At 38.0% G+C, this 16741-nt stretch overlaps 1 protein-coding gene across 6 annotated transcripts in view; it reads left to right on the top strand.

The window, feature by feature from the left end:
- The window catches only part of VPS13B (vacuolar protein sorting 13 homolog B), a 500947-nt gene that overhangs the window by 271534 nt on the left and 212672 nt on the right, over nt 1-16741 (top strand). For all 6 annotated transcript variants that reach the window (XM_086608763.1, XM_086608762.1, XM_086608766.1 and 3 more), the window contains exons 26-28: nt 12492-12663; nt 13726-13840; nt 16572-16713. In XM_086608763.1, the coding sequence (XP_086464889.1) occupies nt 12492-12663; nt 13726-13840; nt 16572-16713 (429 nt within the window). The remainder of the gene's footprint in view (nt 1-12491; nt 12664-13725; nt 13841-16571; nt 16714-16741) is intronic.

A 16741-nucleotide genomic window follows, 5' to 3' on the forward strand; every position in this document is an offset into this window, starting at 1 on the left:
CAATTAGCTAAGAACATTGTTCATGAGACTGTGCGTAGTCCTGATACCTGTAAGTTGTGTAGTACTTTTGGGGTTGGGAAAAGGAAAGAGGTAGGGAAATCACACTTAGCCAACCAGTGAGAAATAATAAAAGGAACCCTATTTTCTTCTCACATTTCTATTAGACTATTTTAGACAATATCAGTTAAATAATTTATAACATAGTGGTTGGCAGTATTTCCATAACACATTCTTTTCTGCGGTTGGTGGCTGTCTCTGAACTTATTCAACATATTTTCTTGTATCAGAGCCCAAGCTAGCTTTTCATTATAATGACATGGTTGCTGTCCTGTTCTTTGAGGTAAGAATTGTTGAGTTTAAATATATATGTACTGAAAAATTAGCTAAAGAATATTGTCCCTGACTCTTATTCACCAGTGAAAGCTGTTTGTCCTTTGAGAGCGGTTAATCACTTAGTTTCCCTGTTTCCTTTAGCTAACTTAATTTCTATAACCATAGCTAGCTGTAGATAGTGTGATCATGAAATTATGCTTCTCCTTTACATAAAGAGAGTAGGATATGAAGGTGAGAGAGAGAGTCTCGTCACTTCTGCTGTGTCCAGCTGCTACTTTGAACTACTTTCATCTGTTGAGCATCTCAGTTATAGTTCATGTAATATTGACTTTATGTGAAGAAAAATAACCTCCTTGGTATGTTAAAATATGCACAGAACCCCCTTATAGATGCAGGGATGCATATGAGTGGCATCTCTACAGAGAGCTATAGAGCTATTCCTCTACCCCAAAAGCAGGCAAAGTAAGTCGACAGGCCTTGTAGACAAGAAATGTAGACAGATTTTTTTGTTGTTTTGTCTCCTGTGAAGTACAGCAGCTAGTTCTACCTGTCAAATTGCCTAATGGGCTGCAGATGTCAGTCTGTTATAGCATACTGTTTTTAATGAGGCCAAGTTTTTCTTCTGGGTCTGGTGTGAAGATGTAGTCCTCCACAGTCTATCCAAGTATGGATCATTGTGTATAGCATCTGTCTTAGACATTAGACTTTTTATCTGGAGACCCTGAGAGCCTAACTAGTGAAATCCAAACATTTTAAAATCCAGTTGCATTGTCTTGCACCAAAGTACAGTTGAGGACTGAATATTTTTCTAGCTGTCTTCTGAAGATGTAATTTTATTTTCAAAAAATGTAGCAGTGAGGTGAAGGAAGTCAGAGTAACCTAATGCTTGTCAGCTCCATATGTCATGGTGTTCAAGTACTCTTCGGAGACTGGTATAGAAAATCTGAGCCATGGGGAGAGATTGGTGGTATTTGGAGACAAGAAGGCAAAAGTTATCTTTAATACCTCACCTAAATGGTCCTTGTAGGAACTGGGATGTCAGGAAAGTTAACCAACTGGGAATAAGTGATACTGCATGGAAGCAGAGGATGACTGAAGAAGGCATGCTTTGACTGAGCGGTAGAGAGGAAAGGCAAGGTGGAGGCAGCTGAGAAGACTGGAGCAGCATTCCACCATTTCCCTGGGTTTGATTTATCCCTGTCTGTGGTTTTTCTGCTCGTTGGATCTGCACTGCTCCTTTCCCTTCCCACAGAGTCTGAATTCCATCAAGGGAGCAATAAAAGCAGATGAGGCAGTTATATATAGTGGAGGCACTCACTGGCCAGGAGACCTAACACCAACAAAACCTTGCTGATTGCTGTCTTCATACTGATAGGTCTGAAAACAACTTGCAAATACTCAAAGAAAGAGAAAAATACCTTCATTTTAATCTCTTTAAATATAGTGTACTTAACATCTTTACGTTCTCTTGAATGCTAGTATTGATTACTCACAGATGCATATTTTGGTCTTTAGAAATTTGAAGGTACTTAATATTGGCCTAATGCTACTTGCAAAAAAAGTCAGTAGGAGCAAAGAGAGATCCATGTCTTAAGATTTGGAAAATACCATCCTGCATTTGAAAACTATAACTTATTTTCAGACTATTGTTAACAGTAGTGTTTTTAATGAAATAAATGGAGGAGGTAATATATTGAGTGCATCAACCATGATTTCACCTTGCAACTATATGTTTTATAGTCATTATTGCCAACAAGCAGCAATGAAGTATATAGAATAATTAAACAATAATATGTGGTTCTGCAGATTTGACTTGGGGAGATTTTCCAGAAGTTTGCATTTTATCAGAGTCAGTATTTTTTTATATGTTCCTATATTTTGAAATCTTCAAGTCTGTCAAACAAAAATACTTTACTGTGATAGATAACTTTTTTTTTTTAATTTTAGAGATTTTACAATTAATGTGCTGTTTTGTTCTGTGGGAGACAAATTATTATTATTAAAGCTTCTTTCAACTGCAACAGACTTGCTATAAATGAATTGGAAGAAAGCGAACTCTCACAACTGTTTATATTAAACAGCAAAAGAAGTCATTTGTTTATGTGATCTGTGGATGATTTATGTTTTGAGCTGTGTGTAATTCTTTTCATGCTGACAAGTCGATAGTGAGCACCACAGTCCTGTGTGGATAAAGCTACCTAGCTTACTGAATTTTAGTCCGGGTGGTGGTAAGACAGGGAAACGTGAGTGAGAAGCTTAAGTACTGGAAGGCTAGAAACAGTTAATCATTTTTACCATCCCTACTTTGGAACAGCAAAAGCAAAGGTAGTAGAGACTACAACAGGCCACTTGTTACTGTTTACTTAAGTACAAACAGTGGTAGAAGTGTTTAGTCCTTGGGGAAACTCAGTGATTGAGCAAGAACGCAGAAGTTATTTTGATAAGGCATAGCAGTAGTGTGGCCAAACTGTGATCATCCCTGAGCTTTAGGCAGGCCAAGGATGAAGGTCTCATATGTTTGGATCTTCCTGATGAACAAAGATAAATTCTGCTAAGAAAATAAACTCAGCGTATTGGTCAATTTGCAACAATTGGTGAAAGAATTAAATTGTATATTTTAGGACTTGGCATGAGACGTTGTGGGAAAATAGTTCAGGGTTTCTGACTCTGGCTTGATTTTTCTCTAGATCTGGAAACAGAGCAGAAAATTAATGCATAAACATATTTAACAATACCACGCTGGGCGCTGAAAATCCAAAATGAAAATTGAAACTGCATGAGAAACAAAAGCACAGTCTCTCTTCTCACGTCAGTTTCTGAGTTTTTCACTGCAAAAAATTTCTAAGAATTTGAGCTTATTTAAAAAAAGAAAAAGACGTCAGCTACTGCAGACCATCAGTTTTTCAGTCCCTGTGACTCTGCCCAGTGGTTCTGGTTACAATACCATTAACAGAAGGCTAAGAAGAAATGCAATCTCTTCATTCTTGCCCTCCCAAAGGATAGCCATATAGCAAGGTCTGCCTCCAGAGGAGCATCTGCAGTGCTTCTGCCACTGAGAAAGAGAATGGGCCAATTCAACTGTTTATGTATGTTCGAAAGGCAGAAAAAATTAAGATAGTATGTTCACAATGAGCTGTTGCAGTAGGGGATGGGCAGAGCAGTAACCCAGTAACCTCTGACAGGGACATGGTGTGGAGCAGCTGGGGATGTCTGTTGATAAGCTCTGCAGCTGGCGTAGCTGCAAACAAAAGGGGTTATCACTGAACGCCTCAGCCTAACGCGGTTTGAGCTGTACTGTCAGGCTAGCTAGTCCAAGCAGTGGTGCGCACAAGTGACCTGGAATAGCAGACAGGAGCGCCGTAACCCGAGTACAGAATTGCAGTGCAAAGCTGAGCACAAGTGAGTTGGGGCTCTGGTTTAGGACTTGCAAGTCCTGTGGTAGAATAAGTTCCAAACCCCTGGCAATTGCAACCAATTACCCCCAGCTTCCTCTGCCTCTGGCTGTGTCCAGAGGTTCACAATTCCTTTATTACTGGTAACATTGTTTTACATTGACATTCTCCGTTTGAATTCTAGAAATTCAAGGATAGATGTTGTTTTTCAAGTTCACTTCCAGAAATACACGCATGTGTGGGCCTTACTTGTACATTGGCTAAATGAAGTTTTGTTCTACAGCTACACAACTGCGTGCTGCGCAGTTTGAATAGGATTTAATAAAGCCACCTCACATGCTACAGAAATTAAAGCGTGAGAAACATCTGCAAATCAGACAAGCATAAGCACAAACAAGATTGGAATGATGCCGGCGAAGGCTTAGCTCCAGCAAAAGTAACAGAAACTGTGAGCACCTTGGCCTCATTTCCCCACGTGTGTATTTTTTGGTTATAGCTTATCAGATGTGGCCTATTCCGTTAAGTATTTAGAAAAGGAGGAAGCAGTTTCTAGTGATAAATCTGGGCTTGTACCTGTAACTCTGTTTTTTTGTAAACTTCATAGATATAATAGGCTTGGAAGTTGGTAGGGTTTGCTGCTTTAAAATTTGATTGCACATTCCTGGTTTAATTTACTTTTTATATATGTCTGGGATTATGCTAGATAAATGCAGTTCTCCAATCTCACTAATACTGTTATAAGTAACCTTGTGGCAAAGTTATCAACTGGCTGGTTCTCTGCGAGGCATAGTACACCATTTAATGTCTTCAGAACAATAAGCTTAAAGAGCAGTGTGGGAAAATGATAGCCTCAGTTTTCTACAGAACAAAGTTATCTATATAGTCAAACCACTAAACAAAAACAGCTCTCCATGGAAAAAATGTTAACAAAATGCATGAAACATCTGAACACATTAAATTATGAAAATAAAAAACCCAATTATAAAATTCAAAACTTGCCATGGTGGCACTATGAATTTGCTGTTTACTGTACCCCTTTAAGTTTAATTTACTATTGTTTTCTTCTTTTTTAACTATTAGAAATGTAGAGATCTGCCAAAATTTAGAACAAAGTTGATTTTCATACAAAAAACATTTTGGAACATGTCCAGTGGGAGAGTGAGGGTGTGTATGGAGGGCAGGGAGTAGACTGTCTCTCATCCACCCCCTCTGTCACAGTTTGTATGTTACAGTTTGGCAAATTAAGTGTGCTACAGTACAAAAAGAACTAAAAACAAGCTCCAGCTCTAAAAAAAAAACAAAAAAAAAAAAAAAAAGAAAATGCTTTTTATAGAATGAAAATAATAGAGAGCAGCGAATCGGTCCACAGAACATCAACATTGGCTTGAACTTTGACTTGAACTGTAAATAAATTTATTATCAAGTTTAAATAAGTATTGTTTCTCTTTTTCCTTAATCTTTAATTGACTTCCATTTCTTGATACCCTGTGAAATCCATCTGAGGATCTCAACTAAGGGAAATTGTCCTTAGCTGGCTCCTTCCTTCAGAGCTGCCCTGCTGAAGGGATCCCCCATTCCAAAGTATGATTGATGCCAACGTCTCTAGAGCATATGAGGTTTGATGAGAACAGTCATCTCAGACACACTGAAACTCCCTCACAGAAGCATCATCTTCTAGGGGTATCATTCAAAGGCAAATTATGAAGGTGTGGGACGTTACTGGAAGGCAGAGTGTCAAAGAACTGTTGGGATGAGTTATACAAAAGAAACAAGAAGAAGAAACGAATTTATTGGCAGAAATTAAAAGGCTCAGAACTGATGCCATGGTGATGGCATTACACTGCAAGTCATGAAATAGAATGAGGCTTCTCTGGTGTCAGAATGAGGACTTTGCAAATAAAGACTCTTCAAGAAGGAATCATAGAATCATAGAATGGTTTGGGTAGGAAGGGACCTCAAAGATCATCTAGTTCCAACCCCCCTGGCATGGGCAGGGACACCTTCCACTACACCAGGTTGAAGACAGAATTCTCAAAGTATTGTGTTCTTTCCAGCTCTGGAAGGATACATTTTTTTCTCCTGCTTTTATAGCTTTACAAATAGGCAGAGTAGATAGTTTGAGGGGAGGCAGGCTAGTGTTTGAAGAGGGTGGACAGGTATAGTCAGAGGATGGCAAAATGGCTGGGTAGTTGTTGCCTCCTGGCTTATGCCACTGTCCTATCAACAGAGCCTGCCATTTCAGGAGAAGCAATAAGGACTAACATTGTTTAGCACTGGAGAAGTGGCTGCTCTATCTGCATCCTTTCAGATACGGGAGGACTTCCAGGCCTGATATTCTCCAAGGCTGTTGCCCAGTTTTCATTTCTTCCCCATACTTTTCCGTTCCAAGGACAGGTGCCGGCATTCTTGAAGAAACGGAACTGAGTTTTGCTTAGAGTGCTGAAAAAGATATCTACTTCCATGTTGCTGTCAGTGCTGCCTTGTAGCACAATAAAGTGGCACTGGAGATAGAAGAGTTCTTTGTGAAGACAGTAGGAAACGTCTTACAAAGGCATGGTTAGTAAACAGTAGTCAGAGATACGAGTCTTTGGACGAAAAGGTCTGGCAAGAGACAGGAAGGATTTTGCTGGATAAGCAAATAGGAAATATGAGTCACAGTTTGGCAGAAAGGAGTTAACCTCTGCCCTGACAGTCTTATTTAGTGAGTGCTACCACACCTATATTTTTTCAGCTTGTTGGATGCCATATGTTCTCTGTGCCACATTTGCTTTGGAGTTGGATGCATAATAGTGAAGTGAGCTATCTAAGGTTTCTCCAGTTGGATGGCCTACTGTGGTAGACATTAAATATCATTAGATACATAGCAGGAGACAGACCCTGCTACATTTAATAATCTGAATTTGCAGACAATGTAAGAGAAAAATGGAAGAAGGAAGAGTAAACAAATTATAAAAGCAAGAGGGTCATGTTAAGCTCATGGCTTGGAGAGGGATTTCAGGTGGTTTTGTGTGAGGAAGTTTGCTCAATGAGAACGCAATGGAGAAGAAATGCTCTAAAGAGGAAGGACAGGGAAGGAAGCAGGAAGGGAGAGAAGACACACTGTGTGGCTGAAGTTAAAAAAAAAAAAAAAGCAGCCTTGAGTAGGTCGTTTCTCCCATTTCATTTATAAGCCAGTTGTTACTGATTTAAACAGACGGACAACCTGGTGACAATTAAGAACCTTTCAGGGAAGAAAGAATTCTGAAAGAGACAAGGTGTTATAAAAGTGGGTGGATAAAATGGAAGAAGGGAGTTTGCCTCTGGGAGGTCTATTTAAAAGGAGCCAGTTGAATCTCCTTCTCCTTTAACTCTGTTTCTCTGCTTGTTTTCTTCTATGCTATTCCCAGCTCTCTCACTAGTGCACTCATCCATTCATCCCTTGTTTCTGTAACTTGTCTTTTATAAGTATGTTCAGAATCGTCTTTCCCAAATTTATTTCCTTAACTTCCATTATCACAGCTCCTTGCTCCTTCAACCACACATGCAAATAAATACATATGCACACAGGCCAATGTTCTTTCTCTGTTTCTGATGAATCTTCCTCATACCCTTCTGGTCCTTGTCCGACTACTTCAGACCAGTCTGTACATACCTGTCTCATGTAAAGAGAGCAGTGTTTCTCTTGTCTTAGTTTCGGGGCTAATTACACTTCTTCTGCACTTATGGACTCCCTGAGGACCACGTGTTTAATTGATAGACCTGTAAGTATTGCTTTTTTTTACATAGCAAGAATTTCATTCAAACCAAGGCATAGGTGATAGTTTTCTTCAGTTTGTTTCTGCAGGTCTTTGATATATCCAGCTCTGTGTGTGTTTGTTCATTCATTCATTATATTATCTCTCTCTCTGACCATTAATAAGTGATCAAGCATTTTATAGCAGACACCTAGAAGATTTATGTAGAATAAAGACATCACAGACAAAAACTGTTATAGGACAATTGATATGTAATATGCATTCCAATTTATTACCATATATGCCTTTTCATATTTAGATGCTAGCATAGATTGCACCTTTTCAGAGGTTAGTACTGTCAATATTACATAATTTTCTTACCCTTTTCAAGGTGAGCTACTTGTTTTTTCTATGAGTTGAAACTCTCCATTGTCTGTCTTTCATGCTCTGTGATCTCATTCCTACACGGCATTCACAAATCCAATGAGTAATATCTTTTTTTAGTCTGAGTTGTACAGTCACTTAATTCTGTATCTATGGTTCCTTGACACATTATGACTAATATTTAAGGAAATCTTCCCAATTATAAGAGCACTTGCTTTCTGTACACTACTGAACACTTCTCATAGAGAATGTTTTCTTCATCATGGATCCTTTTGCTAAAACCAGGCATTTTTTATTTGCTGTTCACTAGCCACTGATGATTAGTAATGATAGCATTAATCTGTATACTAGAGATTTTCAAAATTGAACTACTTAATTTTTAGAAACAGCAACTTTAATTCAAGTAACTGCCAGGGTATCTTTTTTTCTGTGATGCTTTTTGTTTTTTTAAACTGAGTTCTTTAATACAATCAAGACAAATTTCGTAGAATCATAGAACCATAGAATGGTTAGGGTTGGAAGGGACCTCAAAGATCATCTAGTTCCAACCCCCCTGCCATGGGCAGGGACACCCTCTACTACACCAGGTTGCTTAACGCCTCATCCAACCTGGCCTTGAACACTTCCCAGGTATGGGGCATCCACAACTTCTCTAGACAACCTATTCTAATGCCTCACCACCCTCTGAGTGAAAAATTTCTTCCTTATGTCCAATCTAAATCTACAAATCTACCCTCTTTCAGTTCAAATCCGTTGCCCCTTGTCCTATCGCTACATACCCTTGTCAAAAGTCCCTCTCCAGCTTTCCTGTAGGCCCCCTTTAAGTACTGGAAGGCTGCAATAAGATCACCCTGGAGCCTTCTCTTCTTGAGGCTGAACAGCCCTAACTCTCTCAGCCTGTCTTCATAGCAGAGGTGCTTCAGGCCTCAGATCATCTTCGTGGCCCTCCTCTGGACTCACGCCAGCTTCCAGTTCCTTCTTGGGAACTCGAGAGCTGAATGCAGTATTCCAGGTGGGGTCTCACGAGAGCAGAGTAGAGGGGCAGAATCACCTCCCTCGACCTGCTGGCCACGTTTCTTTGGATGCAGCCCAGGATACGGTTGGCTCTCTGGGCTGCAAGCACATGTTGCCAGCTCATGTTGAGCTTCTCATCCACCAGCGCTCCCAAGTCCTTTTCCTTCGTGCTGCTCTCAATCCATTCTCCGCCCAGCCTGTACTTGTGCTTGGGATTGCCCCGACCCACATGCAAGACCTTGCACTTGGCCTTGTTGAACTTCATGAGGTTCACACAGGCCCACCTCTCCAGCCTGTCAAGGTCCCTCTGGATGGCATCCCTTCCCTCTAGCGTGTCCACAACACCACACAACTTGGTGTCGTCAGCAAACTTGCTGAGGGTGCACTCGATCCCACTCTCCATGTCACCAACAAAGATGTTAAATAGCACTGGTCCCAGTACTGACCCCTGAGGAACACCACTCGTCACTGGCCTCCACTTGGTCATTGAACCGTTGACCACAACTCTTTGAGTGCGACCATCCATACAATTCCTTATCCACCGAGTGGTCCATCCATCAAAACCATGTCTTTCCAGTTTAGAGACAAGAATGTTGCGTGGGACAGTATCAAATGCTTTCGACAAGTCCAGGTAGATGATGTCAGTTGTTCTTCCCCTACCCATCAATGCTGTAACCTCATCATAGAAGGCCACCAAATTATTCAGACAGGATTTGCCCTTAGTGAAGCCATGTTGACTGTCACCAATCACCTCCTCATTTTCCATGTGCCTTAGCATAGTCGCTACAAATTTGTACATAGACAGTTATGAACATACCTGAGTTACTAACTAGCTAGTTACATTCATGATGAATTAATAGTCATGGATTAGTAGTCTTGTACCACAGTAAAGTGAGAATTAGACTCATATTTCTTTATGTTTTCCTCTTCATAAATGGTATCTGAAAAGCAAAAGCCCACTGTCATTTGGGTGAGATTTCATAAAGCAAAATCTAATTTCTCAGTCCATAAAACACATGTTGAAATTTGTTTCTAAATCTAGCAATGATGATATTTTTTAAAATTGCACAAGTTTATAGTTATATATAATGTTATGGAAATACCACTGATATTTTCTTAAAACTTAATTGATGAGAGTAGGATATTTCTTTTCTTTCTGAATGGTGTAATTTCACCATGGAATGAGTATTACAGTGCTGTATACAATCTCCCTCCATCAATATTTAGCCTGAAGGTTTGTCTTCCTGGAGTTATGGTCTGATTTTTTTTTTCCTTTTCGTTTGTTTTAGAAAGTGAGATTAAGAGATTGAAATGTATATATACTCCACTAAGAAACCTCATAATGGTAGCAGCTGACTTTCTGCACCTCTGGAGTCTAGTAGTTTTTCAGAAGGTGGTGACCTGTAGCTCTACAGGTAGTTTGTTCAGAGCTGTAATCAATAGTGCCTTATATGATAAATATAAAAATAAATAGAAATACACCTGTTTTCTTTCATGGATTTTGTTTAATGCTCAGCCACCATCACCATAGACAACTGAAGGTGAATTGAATCTTAATTTTCATTTCAGCACTTCATATTACATCTTTTGAACTGATCCGAATCTAGTAGTCTCATGTTTAAGTATTTTTTTCCAGTAACATATGTTAGTTGCGCAAGCTCTCTGTTCCTCATATGAATGAATATCTGGAGTGGTAAGTTCTCTATGTCAGCTGTTCACAATGTAGATGGTTTCTTATCAATTGTAGTAGGTATCGCTGAGTTTTCCAAGGGTAACAGTTACTGCACGGAAATGAAGTGCCTTTGTTGTTTCTGTCTGTGTCCTCTAATGGTTTTCCTGGAGAAAAAAAATCAAAAAAGTTAATTTGAATGACATAGCACTGAAAGTGTGAAGCAGAAGCTCTGTTCTAGTGTTTCTCTGAAAAAGAAAGTGGTAAAGGTGATATTCTTCATTATACAATACATTCTAAAAGCACAATGTCAGCTGCTCCATTTGATGTATATCAGATGGCTCAAAAGCATAATGGATTGTGTGCAAAACTTTTGTAAGATTTTGATCTACCTTCTTGTCTTCTCTTATAGTTAGATTGGTGATAAGAGAACATATATACATGGTAGAAATCCTATAATTACACTGTAGGTCTGAGTTGATTGAAAATATGATTTATTGACATAAATACTTCCATATGAGCTATGTAATTTAGTTTGAGAGAAGTCTCCAGTCGTGGACTGTAGAATGAGTCAAGTACTGTCAGATCTAAAATTTTGCTACTGAAAGTAAGTTTTTCTGGGACATCTGAAGCTGAAGTAACTGCATTGTCGTTTCTTGCCTGACAAGTTAAAATGGATTCAAACTGCAATGCATTCTGTGTAGGTCTGATTCCACAGTGTCTTCCATATAAATCATCTCGGTTAGTCATTAGATAAATCTCAAAATTCCAAAACATGTTGTTCATCAGAATTTACAATTCCTAATCCCTAAAACTTTCACTGAAAGTTAAGACTTTAGGTGTTTATTGGTCTGTAAATCTTAGAAACAACTTGGTCTTAAGGGATCAAAGTGACAATGTCTTGTTCCTTTCCTTTTGTACCTGAATAATGAAGAATATTTGCAACATTCGGTGGAGTTGCAAGTGAAGATGCTGGTGAATTTTTAGTGGCTTCTGGTTGACATTAGTGACTTATGTGTCCATTGCATTCAGTTTAATAGACTGTAAACACTAGGAGCTGATGACCAGTTTGCATCTTTCCTTTCCTATTTGGAGGCAGTAAGTTCCAGCAAGCAGCAGCATGAAGTCCTATGGCCAGTAAATATTGCAGTTGTGCAATTAAGAATTACCAGAACGTGCCTGCAGGGCACGGATATAAATATAACAGGATTTTCAGTATAGCTTTCATTTGTCATGTTCTTTTCCCAAAAACATTAACCTTTGTTTCTTCGTTGTTGAGCCCTTAATGTTTTAGGGATTAAACAGAGATTATTGATGGCAGAGAAATTTCTACAAGCTCATATTGTGTATTTAAGAATATCACAGATGACAATCACCTTTATTAAACAATAGAAATATTTTAAAAAGTGGCAACTAAAATATTTAAAATTCTTAAAAACATCTATTAGTTTATGAAATCCTTGTCCCAAGTGGTAACAGAGAAGCACAGAGAAGAAGGGGGAAAGAAACTAACACAACAAACCAGTGTGTGTGTAGTACAGAAGTGTTATGACCATACTAGGTGGCACTTCATTTGACACCTTCAACAACTCTTTCTTCCTTTGCCTTTCAGATATGCACAAGACTGCTTAGCCCCTTTCCCATTGCATCTCAGAATATTCCTATCAGCCTGTGTGTTTTCACTGATGATAGTATTTCATTAGTGTAGAATTAATGAGGAAAGCTCACTCTGCTAAGTGGAACTAAATTACGGAACCTTACAGTTTTACCATATAGTCTTTACCAAAGTTTATTATCTCTACCTAAGAAAAGGGCAAATATATATTTTGGTTTATTTTTTTCCTCATGTTAAAAAAATAATTGAATTCAAATATACTATCAGTGAGTCTATATAGTTTGGGCATCTACATCAGTCTAGACGGAAGAAAAAAGAGGAGCAGTGGAAAGCAATGCTTTTTTTCCTCAGTTATTATGTCTGTTTCACAGGGTGATTCTCTTCAGGGTGGTGATGATTCTCCCTTCTCAGACTCCATTACATTGGAACAAACAACAAGTAATATCGGAGTCTCAAGTGGACGTGTCAGCCTATGGATGCAGTGGATGTTGCCAAAAATTACTATAAAATTGTTTGCTCCTGATCCTAGAAATAATGGCACAGGTATTCTGCATTTTTCCCTTTGTATACTATTTTAAATTCTATACATTATTTTACAGCACAGTATTAGTTATTCAGAGCATTTATTGAGGATATTAAAAACTGTAATGCAGGAATAATGGGTTGGGTTTGTATTTTAAACTACGGTGGCAAGCTGTAGTTAGTTTAGTGCATGTAATCAGAATTCAGTATTGCTCTTTGGCATAAATTTCCCCTCCATGTGGAAAGATAATTATATTAAATTGGAAGTAAATTGGTTATTTTACTTAAGAGTGCTGCATTTATTGCCTTAGAAGCAATCGTTTTTCGTTTTGATATGATTTAGTAGTACGTTTTGCATATGTCCATGTGTAGACATGTAGTTTTGTATTGATAATTTCAAATTTAAATTTAACAATCATCGTAGTATAATCCTTAAAGTCATAGTAAGTTTAATACTGAGTTCAATGTAGAGGTTTCAACTTCTGTGTTGAAAAGAGAAATATGTGTGGTACAGAGCTTCTTTTTTCCTCTGAGATTAAAGTTGGATTATCATCCAGGCAGTATTGTTTGAAAGGAACTCAGATTCTATAAATGTACTGCAGGACTTCAAATTTTTTTTTTGTTAGGAAACGCTTCTGCTTAGCAAATAACATTGTTACTCATAGAAATGTGAAAAAATAAAGAGACTAATGATTAAAGCTAAGTTTCAAAGATATGTAATTGAACCTGTGATTTTAAAAAACTAATTTCATGAGAGAAAGAAACCTCAAGTATTGTTAGAGTAAATATCTTGGCAAATACTTGTTTACTTTTTTTCAGGAATTATATTATGAATACCTGAATTAAAAACCCCATACATAAGTGTCTCTGCACCTTTGTGTAAACGGTTTGGATTCTAGGATTTTTTTCCTGGTTCCTATCTGTGTGACACTTGATCAAAAAGTGCTTTGTGAAAAAAAAACTCTGAGTAGAACTAGCATCGTCCTATTTACCAAATGTAGTGTCTCAGATATATTTCTTGCTCAATAAACTTGCAAGTTTCAGATTAATAACTATAATTTTTGTTTTCTTTGACTACTGCAGAAGTTTGTGTTGTCAGTGAATTAGAAGATCTCAGTGCCTCAGTGGATATGCAGGATGTCTATACCAAAATCAAATGTAAAATAGAAAGCTTCAATATTGACCATTACAGAAACAGGTAATTCCTAGGAGTTATTCTGCTTTAATTTCAGGCTAAAACAGGAAAGCAGGTCATTTTTTTTTTTTTTTTAATTCTTAACTTGAATTTAAGGTAATTGTTCAATTTCAGTGAAATTATTTTAACATTTTAAGTAATAAAAATCAGAATTACATTTTCTCAGAATTATATCTGATTCCAGAGAAATACATAGAAATCATTACAAATGAGGAGAGCGTTTTTTCTCACTTACTGTTCTGTTGGTCCATTAGACAAACATAATTCAACTGAACGTTTGAATGGGAAGTTCCTTAAATATTGCTTCATGGTGTGTTAACAAGTGCCAATATTTAATATTGGTACCATACTGTTAGATATTAAAAAAAAAGTTTCTAAAAGATCATGGAATTGTAGAATGGTTTGCGTTGTAAGGGACCTTAAAGATCATCTAGTTCCAACCCCCCTGCCATGGGCAGGGACACCTTCCCCTACATCAGATTGCTCAAAGCTTCATCCAACCTGGCCTTTAACACCTCCAGGGATGGGGGCATCCACAACTTCTCTGGGCAACCCATTCCAGTGCCTCACCACCTTCATTGTAAACAAATTCATCCTTATACCTAATCTAAATCTCCCCTCTTTCACTTTAAAGCCATTGCCCCTTGTCCTGTCACTAAACGCACTTGTCAAAACTCCCTCTCCAGCTTTCTTCTAGGCCTCCTTTAGGTACTGAAAGGCTGCTAGAAGGTCTCCCCGGAGCCTTCTCTTCTCCAGGCTGAACAACCCCAACTCTCTCAGCCTATCTTCATAGCAGAGGTGCTCCAGCCCTTGGATCATCTTTGTGGCCCTCCTGTGGATCCACTCCAACATCTCCATGTCCTTCTTGTGTTGGGGGCCTCAGAGCTGAACACAGTACTCTAGGTAGGGTCTCACGAGAGCAGAGTAGAGGGGCAGAATCACCTCCCTCGACCTCCTGGCCACACTTCTTGTGATGCAGCCCAGGATATGGGCTTTTTCTTTTGCTGTGGCTTAACACCACCATAATGCAGGGAACTAAACTGATTGTCTGTGTGACATGACATAGTGTTATGCAGACACATCTGAGTAAAATTTCAGTAATTACTGTCAACCAGTATATCATCAATATTGTGTACATTAAGAGTAGGTAGTCAAACCTACTATATCTCTTGCAACTTTAGCAAGTCTTGTTCAATGAATAGTTTACTGCAACATTGTGACTGCGTTCATTTGGCACCCAGACACATGATTCTATAGAGAGATCGGATGTACCAGCTTCTAGCTCCTATCAGCCATGAACACACTAGTCTTGACAAAATAAGAGAGAACCTGTGTAGTCTTTGATCGACTGGGTTAGTATTTGCCATTACAGAGGAACAGTTTCTGTTATGGAAGACAGAAATTAACAGAAAATAGAATAGTTATTGTGTAACTCCCTGTGAAGGGGAAGTTATAAGCTTCAGAATGTTTTTTGACGTTGAAAGTTTATTTATTGACAAAAATATTTAGGAGCAGAAATCATTTTGACTTAGGAGCCAATGTCTGCAAGTCTTACTGGACACTATTGTTCCCTATGTACAAGAGGAAGGAAATTTAATATCAGCTTAGCCAACTTACCAACGTTTCTGGGAATTTTTTTCTGATTAGCTGTCTAAAAAAACCCCTTTGAATTCCTGTTCTTTTACCAAAGTTACGGATGCTGGTTTTGTTTGTACATACTGTAGTATTTGATAATCAAAATTAGTACTTTAATTTTTAAAAACTTTTAAAATCGAGTCATGATGCTTTAAAATACTTTGGAAACCCAGTAACTAGGTGGTCCTAACAAGCTTCTTTGTCCACACATTCTGTGGAAACCTCGAGAGAAGGTACTTCATTCCCAGGAGCCTAATGCTCCACTAGAAATGTTTTCAACTTGAGAGTGTTCTTTTATGCTAAAATTATATTGAGGCTTTTTAAAAAAGAAAAAAAAAATTACTCCACTTGACAAAATTATTGCTATTCTCATTTATATTTCGTAATCTCTTCAGAATACCTTTCTCTATCTTTAAATCTCTGCGGACTAAAACCAAAAGCAGAGAATAGATAAGGTGAATGTTCTATCTTCCAGGCCAGGGGGAGACTGGCAGTCAGGACATTTTGAAGGAGTATTTCTACAATGCAGAGAAAAGCTTTTGGTGAGATTTCTTTAGCAAACTAAGATGTTTGCCTCAATAGCTCTTCTTAAGCAAAGTATTTTTCTTTATTCTTACATATATATTAAACAGAATTATTACAAGAACTGTAGTGCAAAGCACATTTTAATACTTACTAGCTCATTTTTTCTAAATAATACTATGATTTTATAATGTATACGAGTACAGCTTTTCGTTCACAGTTACTTGGTTCTTGTAATCATTCTCTGCTTCATTCTAATAAAGCTGTCTGCTGAAAATCCAGGGGTAAGTCTCTCTTCTCTGTGCAGGATTTTACTATACTTTTACTCTCATGAGTCTTGACCTCTTGCTATAGATTGTCCTTTCACATAAAATTTTACAAAATTTCTTTATTTACCATTTTTTTGCTTGATCTGATTGAATTTCAGCTTTAGGAAATGGAATGGCATAGGCTTTATCTTGCAGTTATATAGAACCGTGCAATTTTAATGTAATTTTTTTTTTGCTTATATCAAGTATTATTTTATTTTTATTGCTTTTTGTCTTCCCTTTTTCCATGCCTTGTTCATTACCTCAAGCTTTGGGGAAGATTCTTGGTCTCTGGGGCAATATGGAGGTGTGTTCCTTTCCTGTACTGACAAGCTGAACAGACGTACCTTGTTGGTTCGACCCATCAGCAAGCAGGACCCTTTCAGTAATTTCTCTGGCTTTTTTCCTTCTGTAAGAATCTTTTTTAAAAATTTTTACT

The sequence above is a fragment of the Tauraco erythrolophus genome, chromosome 3 (genome assembly GCF_009769465.1).
Source record: "Tauraco erythrolophus isolate bTauEry1 chromosome 3, bTauEry1.pri, whole genome shotgun sequence".
Lineage (NCBI taxonomy): Eukaryota > Metazoa > Chordata > Aves > Musophagiformes > Musophagidae > Tauraco > Tauraco erythrolophus.